Genomic DNA, 21,363 nt, shown 5'->3' on the forward strand with positions numbered 1-21,363 from the left:
CACTAATGTTCATCAGAGATATTTGCCTGCTCTTTTCTTTTTTTGTTGTATCTCTACCAGGTTTTGATATCAGGATGATGCTGGCCCCATAAAATGAGTTAAGGAAGAGTCCTTCCTTTTTTAATTGTATGGAATAATTTCAGAAGGAATGGTACCAGCTTCTCTTTGTACCTCTGGTAGAATTCAGTGGCAAATTCACCTGGTTCTGGGCTTTTATTTGTTGGTATGCTATTTATTCCTTACTCCATTTCAGAACTTTTTATTGGTCTTTTCAGGGATTCAGCTTCTTTCTGGTTCAGTCTTGGAAGGGTGTATGTGTCCAGGAATTTATCCATTTCTTCTAGATTTTCTAGTTTATTTGCATAGAGGTATTTACACTATTCTCTGATGGTTGTTTGTATTTCTGTGGGTTCAGTTCTGATATCCCATTTATTGTTTTTATTGTGTCTATTTAATTCTTCTCTCTTTTCTTCTTTATTAGTCTAGCTAGTGGTCTATTTTATTTTATTTTTTTCCAAAATACGCCTCCTGGATTCGTTGATTTTTTGAAGGGTTTTTCATGTCTGCCTCCTTCAGTTCCACCCTGATCTTGATTATTTCTTGTCTTCTGCTAGCTTTGGAGTTTGTTTCCTCTTGGTTCTCTAGTTCTTGTAGTTTGGTGTTAGGATGTCGATTTGAGATCTTTTGAGCTCTTTGGTGTGGGGATTTAGTGCTACAAATTTCTCTCTTAACACTGCTTTAACTGTGTCCCAGAGATTCTGGTACATTGTCCCTTTGTTCTTACTGGTTTCAAATAACTTCTTGATATCTACCTTAATTTCATTATTTACCCAGGAATCATTCAGAAGCAGGTTGTTCAATTTCCATGTGGTTGTGTGGTTTTGAGTAAGTTTCTTAATCTTGAGTTCTAGTTTGATTGTGCTGTGGTCTGAAAGATTCTTTGTTATGATTTCAGTTCTTTAGCATTTGCTGAGGAGTGTTTTACTTCCAATTATGTGACCAATTTTAGAGTAAGTACCATGTGGTGCCAAGAAGAATGTATATTCTGTTGTTTTGCAGTGGACAGTTCTACAGATATCTATCAGGTCCACTTGATCCAGAGCTGAGTTCAAGTCCTGAATATCCTTGTTTATTTTCTGTCTCAATGATCTGTGTAATATTGACAATTGGGTGTTGAAGTCTTCCACTATTATTGTGTGGGAGTCAAAGTCTCTTTGTAGGTCTCTAAGAACTTGTTTTATGAATCTGGGTGCTCCTGTATTGGGTGCATATATATTTAGGAGAGTTAACTCTTCTTCCTGAATTGGCCCCTTTACCATTATGTAATGCCCTTCTTTGTCTTTTTTGATCTTTGTTGGTTTAAAGTGTTTTTTCAGAAACTAGGATTGCAACCCCTGCTTTTTTCTGCTTTCCATTTGCTTGGTAAATTTGCCTCCATACTTTATTTTGAGCCTATGTGTATCTTCGATATGAGATGGATCTCTTGAATACAGTACACTGATGGGTCTTGACTCTATCCAGCTTGCCATTCTGTGTCTTTTAATTGGGTCATTGATTCTATTTACATTTAAGGTTAATATTGTTATGTGTAAATGTGATCCTGTCATCATGATGCTGGCTGGTTATTTTGCAGACTTGTTGATGTAGTTGCTTCGTAGTGTCATTGGTCTTTGTACTTCAGTGTGTTTCTGTAGTGGCTTGTAACAGTTTTTCCTTTCTATATTTAGCGTTTCCTTCAGGAGCTCTTGCAAGGCAGGCCTGGTGGTAATGAATTCCCTTAGCATTTGCTTATCTGAAAAGGATCTTATTAATATTTCTCTTTTGCTTATGAAGCTTAGTTTGGCCAGGTATGAAATTCTGGGTTGGAAATTCTTTTCTTTTAGAATGTTGACTATTGGCCCCCCACTATCTTCTGGCTTGTAGGGTTTCTGCTGAGAGGTCTGCTGTTGGTCTGATGGACTTCTCTTTGTAGATGACCTGGCCTTTCTCTCTGGCTGCCCATAACATTTTTTCCTTCATTTTGACCTTGGAGAATCTGATTGTGTGTCTTGGGGTTGATCTTCTGGAGTATCTTACTAGGGTTCTCTTGATTTCCTGAATTTGAATGTTGGTCTGTCTTACTAGTTTTGGGAAGTTCTCCTGGATGATATCCTCAAGTATGTTTTCCAACCTGGTTCCATTTTCCTCATCTCTTTCAGGTACACCAATCAGCTATGAGTTCCGTCTTTTTGCGTAATCCCATAGTTCTCTGAGGTTTTGTTCATTCCTTTTCGTTCTTTTTTTCTCTAATCTTGTCTACCTGCCTTATTTCAGCAAGATAGTCTTTACGCTCTGAAATTCTTTACTCTGCCTGGTCAGTTTGGCTACTGACACTTGCGGCTGCATTGCGACGTTCTTGTGTTGTGTTTTTCTGCTCCATCAGGTCATCTATGCTTGTCTTTAACCTGGTTATTCTGGTTAACACCTCCTGTAATGTTTCATCATGGTTCTTAACCTATTTGCATCGGGTTAGAACATGCTCCTTTAGCTCAACAAAGTTCGTTATTACCCACCTTATGAAGCCGACTTCTGTCAGTTCGTCTATCTCAGCCCCAGCCCAGTTCTGTGCCCTTGCCCGAGAGGTGTTGCGATCATTTGGAGGAGAAGAGGCACTCTGGGTTTTTGAGTTTTCTGCATTTTTTCGTTGATTCATTCTCGTTTTCATGACTTTCTCTATCTTTGATCTTTAAGGCTACTGACCTTTGGATGAGGTTTTTGTGGGGAAATGTCACTCTTTTTTTTTTTTTGAAACAGTGTCTTGCTCTATCTCCAGGCTGGAGTGCAGTGGCACAGTCTCAGCTCACTGCTACCTCTGTGTCTCAGGATGGCCTCCCCACATTAGCTGTAGCTGGGACTACAGGTATGCACCACCATGCCCAGCTAATTTCTGAAATAACTGTATCTCTGTGTTAGCAGTTTATTTTACTTTAGACTTAGTAGAACAATTATAAATAAAACTTTTTTTTTAACTTTAGACTTATTAGAACAATTCAAGTCAATTAAATGACTGGAGTAAACCCTCTGCCAGTTCCAGTCACATTAATTGTGAACCCATGCTTAGAAAACTTGAGGTTCCTCATTTGTTTTCTCTGACAATGAGACAAATGAGCTGAGATGGGCACACAATGACAATAAAGGTGGGAGGAGTTTTTGTTCCAGGCGTTAGTATAATGAATGGGTGTTACCGAGCACACTCAGGAATAAGTTATTTCCAAAACTCCTTCGTTATAACCTACTAATAGCAAAAGACCTATTAGAATTTAGGAAAGATTTGATTAGGTTGGCTGTGGCTGAAAGCGTCCAATTATATTTTATTTTTTCCTTTCTCCTCTTCATGTTAAGAAAGCAGGCTCTTATGCATGAATGGAGCGGGATGTTTATCTCTCTCTTTCAGGTGGGCTCTGCCTAATACTTATAAATATTATGAAACATGCCAGAGCTAATTAGATGTGCAAGAAATTAGTCCAAGCAAATTAATCACTGCTACTCAAAGTGGAATTTTAGTGCCTTGTGGCTCAGAGATTATTTAGTGACTTCTCTTGCTTTCTCATTTTGTTACGATATAATTCACCCATGACAATGAGAATGGCTTGCTGAGGATTACCTCAATTTTCCCTTCTGCTGACAGAGGCTCAGCATATGGCCCAGAGAACACTCGGTCTGAGCTGCAGCTTTCAGGTTAAGTTGGTAGAGCAGTACTTTCTCCCACCTGGAGCCCTTCTGATGGAATAGAAACTTCACCTGGGCATGGGGAATAGTCATGCACATGGCAGGTACTAAGCATCTTCAGCATCTGCTGTGTAACAGGAGCAAAAGCCTCCAGGCTACTGAGACATCAAAATGGGTTTGAGGCCGGGCACAGTGGCTCACTCCTGTAATCTCAGCACTTTGGGAGGCCGAGGCAGGCAGATCACTTGAGGCCAGGTGTTCAAGACCAGCCTGGCCAACATGGGGAAACCCCATCTTAAGAAAGAGAGAAAGGAAAGGAAAGGAGAGGAGAGGAGAGGAGAGGAGAGGAGAGGGGAGGGGAGAGGAGAGGGGAGGGGAGGGGAGAGGAGAGGAGAGGGGAGGGGAGGGGAGAGGAGAGGAGGGGAGGGGAGGAAGGGAGAGGAGGGGAGGGGAGGGAAGAGGAGGTTAGGGAGGAAGGGAGGGAGGTAGGAAGGGTTTCTAAATAACAGAATTGGTAAGCCACGAAAACGGAAACTGGCAGTGATTTTTTAACTCTTTCTAAGTCTTAACCGAGTGCTCACAATGGGATCAGAGACTGCGCTTGCTAGATCCAGCTCCTTGGCAGACCAGGCTGTTAGGGAATGTGGTCCTAAGGTCAGCTGGGAAAAGCCACGACCAGAATTTATAGCAGAAAGCTAAAAATTGTGTAGCAAACAGCTTGGCATAGCACTTTACAGTCTACAATGTATCTTCATGTGCATGGTAATATTTAATTCTCACACACATTCTGAGAGTGATACTTATTGCCGTTTGTAAATAGGAAACTGAATCTGCCTGACTATCCCAAAGCCACATAGCTAGAAAGCAGCAGCGTCTAGCTTGAACTCCAGGTGCCCTGAGTCCTGCATTCCTTTCTCTTTCCAGCCTCACAGCTGCCTCTCTATATCTTGAGATGTTTGCAGGCTGAGGCTTAATGTGATAAACGGACATTTTCAGACCTATACAGCCAGAAATTTATTATGTTATGAGAGTGTTGCTCTCATAACAGATAAAAATTGTGAAGTTAATTAGCTTTACAAATGGTTTTTATGCATCCTTTTATTTATTTAAGTTCTGGGATCCATGTGCAGAACACGCAGGATTATTACATAGGTGTACATGTGCTGCGGTGGTTTGCTGCACCTATCAACCCGTCATCTAGGTTTCAAGCCCAGCAGGCATTAGGTATTTGTCCTAATGCTCTCCCTCCCCTTGTCCCCCACCCACCGACAGGCCCCGGTGTGTGACGTTCCCCTCCTTGTGTCAATGTGTTCTCATTATTCAACTCCCACTTATGAGAGAACGTGCAATGTTTGGTTTTCTGTTCCTGTGTCAGTTTGCTGAGGATGATGGTTTCTGGCTTCATCCACGTTCCTGCAAAGGACATGAACTCATTCTTTTCTATGTCTGCATATATTAACTTTAGAAAGAAGACCAGAAGCAAAACCATGTAGTCAACAGAGCCAAAGTTGAAAATCTCCATCAGATTGTACCCTTTGGTGATTTACAGCTCAATCTCTCTGTGACTTCGTCTTCTCCTCTATGAAATGGGCAAATAATTCGGACTTTGTAACATTATCATATCATTAAAAATCTAGAAAGCATTTAGAACCTTGTTTAGCACATAATGAGTACTCAATAAATATTTCTTACTGGGTGGGCTTTATATAATTTCTAAAGCATATAATGTAAATGAAGAATGACACCATCACCTTTCAACATGATAGACATGAGTTTCATAGTTATGTTGCTATAAAATATGCCTGCTAATGGCTGGGCATGGTGGCTCATGCCTGTAATTCCAGCACTTTGGGAGGCTGAGGCAGATGGATCACTTGAGGCCAGGATTTTGAGGCCAGCCTGGTCAACATGGCGAAACCCCGTCTCTACTAAAAATACAAAAATTAGGCATGATGGCACATGCCTGTAGTCTCAGCTACTCAGATGGCTGAGGCAGAAGAATCCCTTGAACCTGGGAGATGGAGGTTGCAGTGAGCCAAGATTGTGCCATTACAATCCAGCCTGGGCGACAGAGCAAGATTCTGACTTAAAAACAAACAAACAAACAAACATAAATAAACATAGCCTGCTAAAAAGAAAAACAAGGCTATATACTATAAATACATAAATTATAAATTGAATCTGGAATATATTCCAAACATACTGCTTCTGAAGGAATTTTTCTCCACATCCTTCAAAACTACAAAATTAGAGACTAAGCACGGTATGGAATCAGTATTCTATGATATAGAATTAGTAAATCTGCAGGTTAGTCTAGGATCCTATTAACAACTCATATTTGGACATATCTCTCCAGAAAAAAATCAGTTATAGGATTTCTATATACTTGGATAACCAATATTTTCAAAGCACAGATACAGTATACATATATAAACACTTCCTTCTTTAGAATACATATAATTTAATTTATCATATGGTCCATAAATGCCCAGGTGAGACTGCACATTTTTCACTTTCTAGGTCTGGAAAAATAAAAATTCATGAAGCAATTCTTTGATGCTCTCTTTTTTTTTTTTTTTTTTTTTTTTTTTTTTTTTTTTTTTTGAGACGGAGTCTCGCTCTGTCACCCAAGCTGGAGTGCACTGGCCAGATCTCAGCTCACTGCAAGCTCCGCCTCTCGGGTTCACGCCATTCTCCTGCCTCAGCCTCCCGAGTAGCTGGGACTACAGGCGCCCGCCACCTCGCCCGGCTAGTTTTTTTGTATTTTTTAGTAGAGACGGGGTTTCACTATGTTAGCCAGGATGGTCTCGATCTCCTGACCTCGTGATCCGCCCGCCTCGGCCTCCCAAAGTGCTGGGATTACAGGCTTGAGCCACCGCGCCCGGCCAATGCTCTCTTTAAGAACTTTTCTTTATTTTATTTTCTATTTTGCATCTTAGTTATTTTTACATGTATTTTTCATTTTCTCGCTAATTTCATGCTTCTACAAATTCTCAGCCATGGCTTGTCCATCTTCATATCCTCAACATATCTGGTCGAGTACCTTGTACATAGTAGACATTCAGTAAATATTTTATGAACACAGGATTATTGATTTAATGAGAAGAGCTGTAGGGAGTAAAATGGAGAAGTAGAAGAATGAAAGTTTGTGTGTAGATGTGTGTGTGTGCTAGTAATCAAAGACCCGATTCAAACTGGCTCATATGATACAGGAATTTATTGACTTATACAACTAAAATGTCTACATGCAGAGCAGGCTTGGAACATGAACTGATGGAAAAGTTCGCAATGCCATCAAAGTTATTCTGCTATTTCTTCATGATTTTGAAGGCCCTGTCTTCCTATTAGTTGATTTTATCCCTTGGCTGTTTATTGTAGCACAATGGTAGCAGATGAGTACCTGAGATTAAGAGGGCTGCATGCTTCCTCTTTTACATCAGAGTTGGGAAGAAGAGGTCTCTTGCCACAATTATCCATCGAAATGTACCCTTTTGTGACAGAATTCTTACTGGATAAACTTACATCCATGTCTATCTATGAACCAATCCCGTGGATTGGCAGTGCCGTGCGGTGATAGGTGTGGTTCTGAACCCACATTAGAGCAAGAAAAATGGCATGACCCTAGGAACTGGGTTGAGGGTTCAGTTCTGTTAGCAGTGGAGAGTATCTGAGTCATGCAACACTTAAGTATGTTACTGTAGGCAGTAAATTCTTACAGGTCTGCAGCAACCTCCATTCTTGCCTTCTCAGAAGAAAGAGTTCCACGGAGGGGCATAAGACAGAGGAGAGACACAGGCAAGTTTTAAAGCAGGAGTGAAAATTTATTTAAAAACTTTAGAACAGGAATGAAAGGGAGTAAAGTATACTTGGAAGAGGGCCGAGCGGGAAACTTGAGAGATCAAGAGCACAGTTTGACGTTTGACGTGGAGTTTTACATCTTGGCATACTTCCAGGGTCTTGCATCCCTTCTCCCCTGATTCTTCCCTTGGGGTGGGCTGTCTCCATGTGTGGGGGCCTACCGATGCTTGGGAGGGGCCGTGCGTGGTCTGTTTGCTGGAGTTGTGTGCATGCTCTCTTGAGGCGTTCTTCCCTTACCAGTCCAACATCCCTAGAGGAAGGTCATATACCAGTTAAACTCTGCCGTTTTGCCTCTTAGTGTGCATGTGTGAGCCCATTTGCTCAACTCCAGAGATCTTATTAGGAAGCTGCTGATCTCCAGTTTCAGGTATTTCTATCTACTGGGAAACTGCCTTTGCTTCAGCTGTGGCCAATTATTATTTTAGCGAGGCAGCTTAATAACTGCCTAACCATCACCTGATGGTCACCTGGCATTTCTGGTGGAGGGGTGCCTTCTTCTGCCCCGTTAATATCTGACTAGTGACCTGCTGTAACAATCCCAACCAAATCATGGAAATGCCAAACAATTTGTGGCGGGAAGGGAGTGAGAATGGAAGGCTAAATGAATTTGAAGGAGGCGACCACAGCATGTGCAACATACATTGGGTAATAGTTTAAACTTCCAGAGTTCAAAACATAAGGCTGAAATGCTGCAGTGTTACACTCACACATATTAGACATGCAAAAGAAGTGGTAAAATGTAGAGCCCCATAAAAGCTCAAAATATATCAGGTCCCCTTGGGATGCTTTTTACTTTTAAGTGCTCTTTGAAAAAAAAAAATAGCAAGTGTTTTTTTTTTCCCCCCCCGTTAAGATTAACTGTTAATTTTATGAGTAAAACTGATTCTAATAATTCCCTATAAAAATATGACTGCCAAAGTAATTACATCACATCTAACATTTTTTTTCTTCTTGACATTAAAACAAACAAGCATTCTAATTTAGATTGATGTGTCTTAGTACAAGTATTATTTAATGTTTATGGTCTTTATGGATCTTTTTGGATTACACAAAGGGCAGAATCATATTTGCATTCAGCCTTGTGTAGTCATAAAATAGCAAAGAGATTACCTGCAAAGGGCTATTCTAGTCCTTAATTGTCAAGCTCCTAAAGTGAACCTCATTGTGCTATTCCTTTAGGATCCTTCTTTCTGGCCTCAGACAATGGTTCAGCATTTCCCATACCCACCCACCAAGCCACTCAGCCACTCAGCTCCCCACAGCTATGCCAAAAATATCCCTACTTGTACTGGTTTTCTCTGGTTGGCATCAGCCTAGCCTAAACCCATTGAATTACCTCCACCTAGCTTATCCACTCTCCCTGTCCTATTTCTTTCTACAGGAGCCTTCACCCTTTACCCCAACCAACTATAAAAATACCCAAAACACCACTTAAAAACAAATACTTGCTTTATCCCTTCAGGATTAGACATTTTCTCATTTTTCATTTGTTATACAAATCTTACTGATTTACTATTGAGAAATATTAGGTAGGTGCAAAAGTAATTGCACTTTTGACCATTCCTTTTAGAAACAACGACTGCAATTAATTTCACACCAATCTAATAAATAGATGAGGGAGATAGCTAAGCTTCCCTACCCAGATTCCATGTGAAAAATAATGGAGAAAATCACTGTAGTATTTTCTTTGTAAAACACCTTAATTATTATTATTACTTATTTTTATTTTTATTTTTGGAGATGGAATCTCACTCTGTCCCCCAGGCTGGAGTGCAGTGGTGCGATCTGGGTCACTGCAACCTCTGCCTCCCAGGTTCAAACAATTCTCCTGCCTCAGCCTCCCAAGTCGCTGGGATTACAGGTGCCCACTGCCATACCCGGCTGATTTTTGTATTTTTAGTAGAGGCAGGGTTTCGCCATGTTGGCCAGACTGGTCTTGGAACTCCTGACCTCAGATGATCTGCTCGCCTTGGCCTCCCAAAGTGCTGGGATTACCAGCGTGAACCACTGTGCCCGGCCTATTAATATCATTATTTTTTGAGACAGGGTTTGCTCTGTTGCCCATGCTGGAATGCGGTGCATAGCTCCCTGCAGCCTCCAACTCTTGGGCTTATGCAATTCTCTCACTTTAACCTCCTTAGTAATTAGGACTACAGGGGCACACTACCTTGCACGGCTAATTTTTAAAATTTTTGTAGAGAAGAGGTCTCTCCCTGTTGCCCAGACTAATCTCAAACTCCTGGCCTCAAGTAATCCTCCTACCTTGGCCTCCAAAAGTGCTGGAATTACAGGCCTGAGCCACCATGTCCGACCCTAATGATTCTTATTAGTTAGTTATGGTTAGCTTGGAAGATAAGGGAGTCCACCAAGCTCTAGTTAGTGCAGACAGGATTTTCTATTTTTGCTTCCAGCCCACAGTACACAGGGGGATGGCAGGAGAGAAATTTCTTTCACTGCTGTTGTTCAAAGAATAGGTGGAACTTCAACACACCATTCTCGCATGTGATTAATGCTGTTCTCTGCGTGCCATTAGACAGGTTGGAAACTCACCCCTTTCAGAGAGATTTTAAAGAAATCCAGGGATCAGACTGCCACAATTACTTTGAACACTGGATATTCCATGGAGGAGGTTTAGTTTAACAAAGATGAAAATGCGTGTTTAATATTCTCACTTGCTTCTTTCTGCAACCCAGCAAATGTCTCTCCCTTCTCCTCCTCTTCCACCTTTATATACTGGGGTGAAGAGGAAAGAAGAAGAGGAAAGAAAAGCAACAACAATAAAAAGTTTGAACGAAAAATACACATTTATGTATACATGTACAATATGATAATTTCTAAAAATAAATGTCTGTGACAGTTATTTGCACAGATATCTGATCTTAAGGAAATGCGTGATATATCGTTGAGAGAAAAAGCTAGGTGCAGAGAGAAGTATATGCTTCTATTATAGGAAACACACATACAAAACCAATATATAGATAGCTCTATGTGTTTGTATATCTGTATGTGTGTGTGTTCTATGAGAAGGTAAAAGTAGTAGAAGGAGACATACCCTTAGTTACCTTGGGAGGATGGAATTGCATATGGGAATGGCGGTTTATGTTTTAACATACATTCGTGGATAATTTCCTTGTCACTTCAAGTACATATTATTTTTGTTGTTGTTGTTGTTGTTTTTTGTTTTTTGTTTTTTTTTGTTTTTTTTTTTTTTTTTTTTTATTTTTTTATTTTTATTATACTTTAAGTTCTAGGGTACATGTGCATAACGTTTATATCATGTATAACTCCCCAATGCAACGCGCGATGGCGGACGACACCGCAGCGTCCCGCGGGTCACGTACATATTATTTTTAATGTAATAAACATCAAGTGACAATTTTACAAGGGAAATTTTCTTCACTATAGAAAATTTTTCTTTACTGTAGAAAAATGCACTCCCTTTTGGATTTGAGGCAAATGATGGATAAAGTAAAGTAATATTGGACACTGGTGCCAAATGAGTCAATTTGTAAAAACAAAGAACCATATGGAAACCATGTTTCTATCTTATAAAGTCAACAAGGTGACTATTGAAAAAAATTATCTTACACAACGATATGAAAATAATACTATTTAATTTTGGTTTTGCTTTGGCTTAACGTTTTTGGTTTCTTGTCAAAGTTATCCGTGTTCCTGGTATCTCATTATTTATTGACATTCATCATTTTATCCCATGACAGTTCTGTGATTTTATAAGGAAACTTGTTACACAGGAGGGGATAATTTGGGAATTTTAGCATGGAGATTGCAATTTTTGCTTCAGGTAGCAACATATCCATTTATATTCAGACTTACTGACTAAAATTTTTGGAATCATAGATTTCACCATGTAAGTTTAAAATCTCAGTAGTTTCTACTCCCATTTAAAAATTTACTGACATCTATTAAAATCTGTAGAAGGTAAATTCTCTCGAAAACATGTATAGAAATCATTTTATTTCAAGATGGCAGGCTGATACACACAAAAAAACTGAAGTGGAAAGTTTTGGGGGGTAGTGTATTCATTTTTCTCTAAAATCATTTTTTGTAACTTTGTTATGTAAATATCACAACAAATAAAGATATAAATGAATCATACTTATTAAATTCAAGTTTTCCTATGCCAAAAATGACTACAATTCAACATATTTTGAAACTACTTTTGACCCTTACTGTAGTTTATTTCCTATTATTTTCTCATGTTAGCTGATAGGATGATATTAGTTTGATTTGTTCTATAACATAACTGCTCTGTGGTAAAATCAATCAATCAATTAGTAGTATATATTTCCATAGCTATTGGAAGGAAGACCCCTTCGAAGATTCTAATACCTTTGTTTTATTTAGAAACATACATAATAAAACTTCTAACACTAGAATGGGAAGGTCTTTACAAAGTGCAGAATTGGAGAATATCCTGCGCCTCTAAATGGGTGATAAGGTTTATTTCTCACTAAATCTTTCTGTTATTTTTATTTTTATAGGCAAATTTTTATCAGTATAAGAATGAATTTTCTGTCTTTATTTTTTGTTTTATCCCTCGTTCTATGCATATTTTCTGTAAAATTAACATAAGAATTATTTCAGTCTAGTTGAACTCCCCATAGAACTATCAAAAGGCCACTCAGTATTCTATTTGTTCATCACCAGGTTTTATATATAAATATAAATATACATTTAGATAAATAGGCAATATAGATTACAGATAGGTGGATAGAAGATAGAACGAAAGAAAGGTAGGTAGGTAGGTAGGTAGAGAGGGGGAGAGAGAGAGACAGCATCCATATTCTTTCTCCATGTGTCTTGGGTTTCCCCATTATTTTTTTTTTTTTTTGAGACGGAGTCTTGCTCTTTCGCCCGGGCTGGAGTGCAGTGGCCGGATCTCAGCTCACTGCAAGCTCCGCCTCCCGGGTTTTACGCCATTCTCCTGCCTCAGCCTCCGGAGTAGCTGGGACTACAGGCGCCCGCCACCTCGCCCGGCTAGTTTTTTGTATTTTTAGTAGAGACGGGGTTTCACCGTGTTAGCCAGGATGGTCTCGATCTCCTGACCTCGTGATCCGCCCGTCTCGGCCTCCCAAAGTGCTGGGATTACAGGCTTGAGCCACCGCGCCCGGCCCATTATTTTTTTTTAACTGATGCTCCAAGACAGTTTCCACTAAAATTTATCAATAGGCACATTCAAACATGTACTGTTTGTCTAAGATGATTACCGTAGCCCTGATGCCAGGAAAGTAGCACTTTCAACATTTAAAGGAATTGAATTAACTCAGAGTGAAAATGTGTCCCCATCTCTCGATCATACCAGTGTGTGCACGTGTGAAAGACTGACAGGTCGGATTCACAAGGTCAAGTGAGGACTGACAAGGAATGCATCTTAAGGACTGTGAGGGGAAAAATCAAATACCCCAGTCTCCCACAGTTATAATTTATTTTAATCTGAATTGCAGAAACATTAAAACAATGACATTGTCTTCCACTTCTACTTTTAAAATAATATTTGCTAAAGAAAGAAAGGCATTCTGATAGGCCTCCATGAACATCTAAGCTTTTTATATTTAAAGAAGCTGATTGCTTTTGTGAAGGAATTACTTCTGAGCATACAAATTTTCAAACTTAAAAGAGATTAAGTGAAAATGTGATACGTTGTGCTGAAGAAGCATTGCTTCTAACACTCAGTTTTCATACATATGTATTCAAAAGCTAAGTCTTCATCCTATTTTGTAGCATGTACTGTGAAGTTGGCAGGAAATTTGACCAAACCCATCATAATTTGTTTCCTGTTGCTGCTGGTAAACAAGTGTGTGTACATAAACTTTCAGATACTACCAGAAAAATTTCAATACCTTTACTGCTTAGCAATAAACCTTATCATCTCCCTTAGAGGCAGAAGGTACTCTTTCATTCTTAACTTTCTCAAGACCATCCGCACCAGTGTTAAAAGTTTCATCATGTACATCCCTAAATAAAACAAAGGTGATGGAACCATAGTAAGTATCTGAGATTTTATTAGTGCGTCAAATGAGATTATTAACCTGTTTCCAAGTCTAAACACTTGAAGGATTATGCCTTTGTAATGAGAAATAAATGTGTTCTCTGGTTTGTGTTTATGGTAATGTAAAATTTGAATCTGCTCCATCAGTGTTCTGAAATAACTTAAATCTCTTCACTATAGAAAAATGCATCCCCTTTTGGATTTGAGGCAAATGATGGATAAAGTAAAGTACTATTGGACACTGGAGAAGAATGAGTCAATTTTAAAAAACAAAGAACCATGGGGAAACCATGTTTCTACCTTATAAAGTCAAGAAGATGAATATTGAAGAAAATTATCTTACACAACAATATGAAAATAATACAATTTAATTTTGGTTTTGCTTTGGCTTAATGTTTGTCGTTTTTTACCAAAGTTATCCATGTTCCCAGTATCTCGCTATTTATTAACATTCATCATTTTATCCCATGCCAGTTCTGTTCAAGTATGTTTTCACTTTTCTTTTTTCCAACTATTTCATTTTACCTCATTTCCAGATGTGGACAAGGATGGAACGGAAATCGATGCCATATCAAGTTGAATCCTCCTACTACGGACTCCACGCATGCTCAGAATAGTAGGTGACATTGTGACTAAACCAATGGCTTGGTTTGGGTGGTCTCTAATATATTTATTTCACTGCATATTTATCTTTTTCATTGGTTTAAAATTCCAGATATATGGACTCTCCTGGGTATTGGATTAGCATTCCTGATGACTCATATCACAGTTGCGGTCTTGTGTTTTCTTGCAAACAGAAAAGCACCGATAAGGTAAGTGATGCCTTTAGTTGCTAAATGAAATATACCATAGCAGAAAAATTTTCTGCAACATTTCCTTTGCTATTTTTTTCTGTCACTCCATATTACATGCAGGAAACTTTAGTGTTTTCATGCTTTATGGATTTATTTTTCTGGGCAGAAAGGAGGAGCTACCTAACAAGAATTGCTCTTCTTTTTTTAGTATAAAGCCTGAAATTTACTTTTCAGATTATGTTAGGAGCCTTTTTGAGGGCATCTATATATATATAACATTGTCATATATATATACACGACATTATCATATATATATATACGACATTATCGTGTGTGTGTGTGTGTGTGTGTGTGTGTGTGTGTGTGTGTGTGTATGACATTATCCACAGACTAAAAAGACTTGAGGGGCTAGACTTGCCACTTCTGGTGGTGCCTGGGGAAGATAGCAGAACAGCAAAGGAAATTCTTTCTTTGCTTACACAGTGTATGAGCCTGTTCTCACACTGCTAATAAAGACATACCGAGACTTCTGCATAATTTATAAAGGAAAGAAGTTTAATGGACTCACAGTTTCATATGGCTGGGGAGGCCTCACAATCATGGTGGAAGGCAAAAGAGAAGCAAAGGCATGTTTTTCTTTCTTTCTTTCTTTTTTTTTTTTTTTGAGATGGAGTCTCACTCTGATGCCCAGGCTGGAGTGCAGTGGCACAATCTCGGCTCACTGCAACCTCCGCCTCCCAGGTTCAAGTGATTCTCCTGCCTCAGCCTCCCAGGTAGCTGGGATTACAGGCACCTGCTACCATGCCCGGCTAATTTTATTTTTAGTAGAGACGGAGTTTCACCATCTTGGCCAGGCTGGTCTCAAAATCCTGACCTCATAATCCACCCGCCTCAGCCTCCCAAAGTGCTGGGATTACAGGCGTGAGCCACCGTGCCTGGCCGCCAAAGGCATATCTTTCGTGGCAGCAGGCAAGACAGCTTTGTGTAGGGAACTCCCCTTTATAAAACCATTAGATGTTGCGAGACGTATTCACATCATGGGAACAGCATGGGAAAGACTCACCCCCATGATTCAATTACTTTCCACCAAGTCACTCCAATGACACATGAGAATTATTACAATTCAAGGTGAGATACGGGTGGAGACAGCCAAACCATATCACATAGGGAGGCAGGACTCTTAGCACTAATGTTTTAGCCCTAGCACCCCATGTACTGAGCATGTGCAAAACAGGGCCAAGAGCTGCTGCATCGGTGTGAAGGAACTCTGCAGGCTGGGCTCATGCATGACTCAGAGACCCTCACAGTCAACAGTGCCACCAAGGGTCCTGGATCTTTTCTACCCATTACCCATTTTCTCATTCCTAGCATGGGTTCCAAGTAAACCAAGTAATGAATGTGATTGGCTTTTATGAACTCAGCAAGATAAGGGCTCACTAAAAGATTTAATAACATTTTTAGAAGTTAAAGAAATGCATCATATCTTGAACACCTGAGTTTGTGGTCAGAAATTTAGATCTGCTGTAACACCAAATATGTCACAGAGCAAAGGATACTTCACTTTTTTCCTTGATGTCAATTTGTACATCCCTCCTCATGAATTATCTTCAGATCTCCAGCCTGCAATCGTGTGAATAAATAGACAACTATCTTGATAACAGGAATTATAGCTAGGTTATTATGGAACTATGGTGTTCATAAGAAAAAAATGATATTTGTAATCTATTAAGACTGTCTTGGTCCAGACACAGTGGCTCATGACTGTAATCCCAGCACTTTGGGAGGCCAAGACGGACAGATCACTTGAGGTCAGGAGTTCAAGACCAGCCTGGCCAACATGAGGAAACCCTATCTCTACCCAAAATACAACAACAACAACAACAACAAATATTCCGGTGTGGTGGCACATGCCTGTAATCCCAACTACTTGGGAGACTGAGACAGGAGAATCATTTGCACCTGGGAGGAAGAGGTTGCAGTGAGCTGAGGTCACGCCACCACACTTCAACCTGGGTGACAAAGTGAGACTCCAAAAAAAAAGAAAAAAAAGACTATCTTATTCAATATTAATTATGTAATTATTTTTTGTGAGCCTACAATATACTAGACAACATGAACACAAACATGAATGAGAAGCAGTCTAGACTTTAAGAAGTTTCTAAGCTAGAGAAAGAAGCACTCTAGGTGAAATACTAGTTGTGTGCTAGAATACACACATGTATTTGTCTGGCTTCTCCAGAGAAACATTAAAAAAAAAAATAGGATATAGAGATAGAGACAGAGAGAGAAAGAGAAAGAGAGAGAGAGAGATTTAAGGAGTTGTCTCATGCCATTATGGGGACTGGCAAGCTTGAAAACTATAAGGCAGACCAGCAGAGTAGAAATCCAAGTAAGAGTTGATGGTCCAGTCTTGAGTCTAAAATCTGCAGGGCAAAACACCAGGCAGGAAACTCTGACAGTTTTTGCTTCTCAGTCTTAAGACAGAACCCTTTCTTTATAAGGAAATCCCAGTCTGCGCTTGAGCCCCCCGCCCCTACTCCCGTTATGGAGGGCCATCTGCCTTACTTAAAGTCAACTGATTATAATGGTTGATCACGTCTGAAAACTACCTCCACAGCAACCTCTAGACTAGTGTTTGACCAAACAATCGGGCATCATAGCCTAGCCAAGTTGACACAAAAAGTTAACTTTCATGATATATAAGCAAGCTGTCATTTTCATACCACCAGCAAGAGCGTTCGAAAATAATTCTAAATTTCACGATTTCTCCAGATTCATGTTGAACAGCCTATCATTGGAAATTATTGAGAGGACCCTCGCGCAAATATTGGTGTCACTATGCCAAAGCCCGACAGAGCCGCCTCTCTTGCTCTCTTCTATTTCTCTTATTTTCTTTAATTTTACATGTTCCTTTCTCTTTGCTTCTTACCTTCTTTCTCTGCCAGACTCTACTTCTATTTACCCTTTTCCTATTTCTTTGTCCTTCTTCTCTTAACCTCAAATTTTCTTCTGTCTCACTGTTTTTTTAAGTATTTTCTTCCAGTAACTTCTTTAGATTCCCTAGGGTTTGCCTCTCCATCCACTTTTCTTCCTCCTCTACACATTCTCCATAGATGTCATTCATTTCCAAGATGTTAAGTGACATCTAGATGTAAATGCCTTCAAGTCAGGTCTGTTTCTTACTGAAATATTTTTCCAAGCTCCAGATCCATACCATGCTTTCAACCATTTGTTAGACTTTCCAGCTGAATATTTCTCTAACTACTTTGACCTTAACATATGAGATATTAGTGCTTATAATTTCCATATCCTGGAATCTACCTTTGAAGCCTGAGGAATAAAGGGGAGCATCATTATTTGAGGTGTAAAGCTCAGATATAGCTATTTTTATTGTCTTACCAAACACACCAGAACTCTAATAGTATCCATCCCTCATACACAAGTATCACAAGGAATTGAGTGAAATTGGCTACACCCCTCAAATAAGAGGTTCAAGTAACACATGTTCTATAAACTGCCAAAGGCTACCAATAATTGGGGTCAGACACAAATCCCTGAGGCTCGCAAAAGGAAGCAGAACCATCTCTGTTGAACCATCTCTTTCCTCTTCCCAGTCTATATAAAGAGATGACTGGAAAGAAAGAAGGATGAGAGTTTTTGAAGTTCCTGTCTTTGGAATAGTGCAGTATATTTGGTGAGAAGTTTTTCCTCTTTCCTGGGAGAAAACATGGGGAAGGTGAGGAAGATACCATCACCAGCACTATCCAAAATTAATGATGGAAAGGCTGCAAAAGAATCAATAGTTTAGATTGATGACGGCTAGAAAACAGATGCAAAATCGACAAAAATCTATTCCCTGGAGCTGCGTCAGAGTAGAGTGTAAAGAAAACGTTTCTAGGAGTGTACAGACAATTTTGGCTTAATGTTTTGAAAGTAGATGGCCACTTGAGTATTCTGCCCCAGCAAGTCTTAAAAAGACTGTGGTATGGAATACTATGTAGCCATAAAAAAAGAATGAGTTCATGCCCTTTGCAGGGACATGGGTGAAGCTGGAAAACATCATTCTTGGCAAACTAACACAGGAACAGAAAACCAAACACCGCATGTTCTCACCATAAGTGGGAGTTGAGCAATAAGAACACATGGACACAGGGACACATCACACACTGGGGCCTGTTGGGGGATGGGGGGGAAGGGGAGGGAGAGCATTAGGACAAATATCTAATGCATGCAGGGCTTAAAACCTAGATGGTTGATGGGTGCAGCAGACCACCATGGCACATATATACCTGTGTAAAAAACCTGCACATTCTACAAATGTATCACAGAACTTAAAGTATAAAAATAATAATAATAAAGACCATGATGTAATATGTACCTGGGAAGGAAGCAAATTGTACTGTGGTGAAAGCAGGGAAAAGAGGGAGGGAGGAAATTGTACTATGTCTCAGTTATGTAGATCCACAGAAGATGTGGAAGCTGGAGTTTACTTTCAGTCCATTCGAGGAAACACGGAAAATAGAGATAAATTGGAATTGTAGGGTTGTTCAGGCAGTGCTCATTCAGGTGAGGTGATGCCCTTCCTGGACAGGGCAATGCGGCAGGGTTGAGCTGAAGGTAGACGCAGCTACCTTTCCTTTAAAAGGTGTATTGGGCCGTTGTTGCATTGCTGCAAAGACATACCTGACACTGGGTCATTTATTTTAAAAGAGGTTTAATTGGCTAACAGTTCTGCAGGCTATACAGGAAGCATAGCACCAGGATCTGCTTCTGGGGAAGCTTCAGGAGGCTTTTACACATGGCAGAAGGCAAGGCAGGAGCTTGCACGTCACATGGTGAAAACAGGAGCAGGAGAGAGAGAGTAGGGGGAATTGACACACACTTTTAAATGACCAGACCTGGTGAGACCTCACTCACTACAGTAAGAACAGCATCAAGTCGTGCGGGATCTGCTCCCATGACACAAACATCTCCCACCATGCCCCACCTCCAACACTGGGGATTACAATTTAACATGAGATTTGGGTGGCAGCAAATAACCAAACGATCAATATATCATAGTACATCAAAAGACATCCAATGATAGAAGGGTCCCAAGTGAAATTGATTTAGAAACACACACACACACACACACACACAGCCCATACACTGTCACCATGAAGGCCACAATAACAGAAAAGTCAAGCCAAAAAGTCAGAACTACATTAACCCACTGCAATGGAAGACACCTCCCTACTATTGACAAGTAACAAGTTACCAAAGAAGATTCCAGCCTGTTTCCATGTCTTCTCTGTGTCTATACTGTACAGCTAAGCCTTGACAAAGGAGTGGGGCATGCTTCAGAGCCAAAACATAACCTTCCCCTCTTTCCTTGCTCCAGGCAGCAGCCTTGTACAAATCTGCCATCTGCCATGAGGAAAGGGTAGGAGGCAAATAGAGGTTGGAATTTGGTTTTATTTGACAGCCTTAAAGTGGATTAAACTAAGTTTTCATCATTAAAAGTGACCATAAATTTATGAAATTTACCCAAGGTAGATGAACTGGACCAGGAAGAAAGGAGGTTGATAAAATATGAAAGAAATGAATAATTGCAAAAAAATAGAAGCACTTTCATGTTTCTAAACTACCTTGTTGTGATACTTGATCTATGAGTGACTCAAGTCTTAGTCTCTACTACCTAATAGAAGCGGGTTAGGTACAAGATAATATCTATCTCTAACCCTCTGATTACCTTCCTGGACACCTTCTCTTCTGATTTCCCTCATCTCCAAACAAAAGGCTTTTTTCCCTATGACTGCCAAAAAAAATTATCACCCAAGACTGTAGTCAGTTTTAGTGACCTTTCGAGTCATTTGATCCGCACCTGCTCTTAAGACTAAGATAATGAAGTTCTTACAAGTTGTACTCAAGAGGGAAGGATTCCCTCAGGCCGGGTACAGTGGCTCATGCCTGTAATCCCAACACTTTGGGAGGCCAAGGTGAGAGAATCTCTAGCTGAAGACTACCCTGGGCAGCATAGCAAAACCACACCTCTACAAACAAATACAAAAATTCACCAGGTGTGGTGGTGCGCGCCTGTAGTCCCAGCTATTCAGGAGGCAGAAGTGAGAGGATTGCTTGAGCCTGGGAGGTCAAGGCTGCAGTGAGCTGTGATTGTACCACTGCACTCCAGCCTGGGTGACAAAGCAAGACCCCATCTCTCTAAAAATAAAATTTTAAAAAATTAAAAAGAGAGAAAGAGAGAGAGAAGGAATCCTTCAAAGGAAGCAGACCAGCCTCAGCAGATGGCTGGGCAGACCCAAAGGTTCACTCTACTCAAGGGCTTCAGACCCTCAGATCCTTACTCTCAAGCCTCAGTGACCTCATAAGGGGATGTGGCCCAGATAGTTCTAGGGAATCATTTTGCAGATGCTCAAATGTCATATATTCTCTTCTGAAAGGGATCTAATTGAGGAAGGTGTGCCAGCTTGCTGTGCCTTCTTTGTCATTTCCTCTTTCTCAAATGTCCTTTTCCTTATCTCAAAACTATATTGGGGAGATGGAGGAATATGCCCTGGAAGAAGGGAGCAGAGGGACACTCAGGGACTGAAGCACCCAAAAAAGAAACTTAAGTAGCAAAAGATGAGATTCAAGACAAGCAATATGGGAAAAGGAGCAGGAGATAAACCTTTGCCAAGTTTCTGTATTTCCCTCCCCTTCCCCTCCCCTTCCCCTCCCCTCCCCTCCCCTTCCCCCCTCCCCTCCCCTCCCCTCCCCTTCCCCTCCCCTCCCCTCCCCTCCCCTCCCCTCCCCTTCCCTTTCCCTCCCCTCCCCTCCCCTCCCCTTCCCCTCCCCTCCCCTCCCCTCCCCTCCCCTTCCCCTCCCCTTCCCCTTCCCCTCCTCTTCCCTCCCCTTCCCTCCCCTCCCCTCCCCTTCCCCTCCCCTTCCCCTCCCCTTCCCCTCCCCTCCCCTCCCCTTCCCCTCCTCTTCCCTCCCCTTCCCTCCCCTCCCCTC

At 40.6% G+C, this 21,363-nt stretch overlaps 1 protein-coding gene and 1 long non-coding RNA gene across 2 annotated transcripts in view; one reads left to right on the top strand and one right to left on the bottom strand.

Annotated features, from left to right (window-relative positions):
* MALRD1 (MAM and LDL receptor class A domain containing 1) overlaps positions 1-21,363 on the top strand; it is a 702,910-nt gene that overhangs the window by 651,096 nt on the left and 30,451 nt on the right. Inside the window, 2 exon segments of the mRNA XM_033209380.1 lie at positions 14,113-14,192; positions 14,292-14,388. Coding sequence (XP_033065271.1) covers positions 14,113-14,192; positions 14,292-14,388 — 177 coding nt within the window.
* Positions 7,509-10,243, bottom strand: LOC117082593. The gene is made up of 2 exons (XR_004436698.1): positions 10,117-10,243; positions 7,509-7,816 (listed from the first exon to the last, which is right to left on the bottom strand). It is a non-coding gene; the product is annotated as an uncharacterized LOC117082593 (long non-coding RNA).

This window comes from Trachypithecus francoisi, unplaced genomic scaffold (genome assembly GCF_009764315.1).
Source record: "Trachypithecus francoisi isolate TF-2019V2 unplaced genomic scaffold, Tfra_2.0 Lachesis_group9, whole genome shotgun sequence".
Taxonomy (NCBI): domain Eukaryota; kingdom Metazoa; phylum Chordata; class Mammalia; order Primates; family Cercopithecidae; genus Trachypithecus; species Trachypithecus francoisi.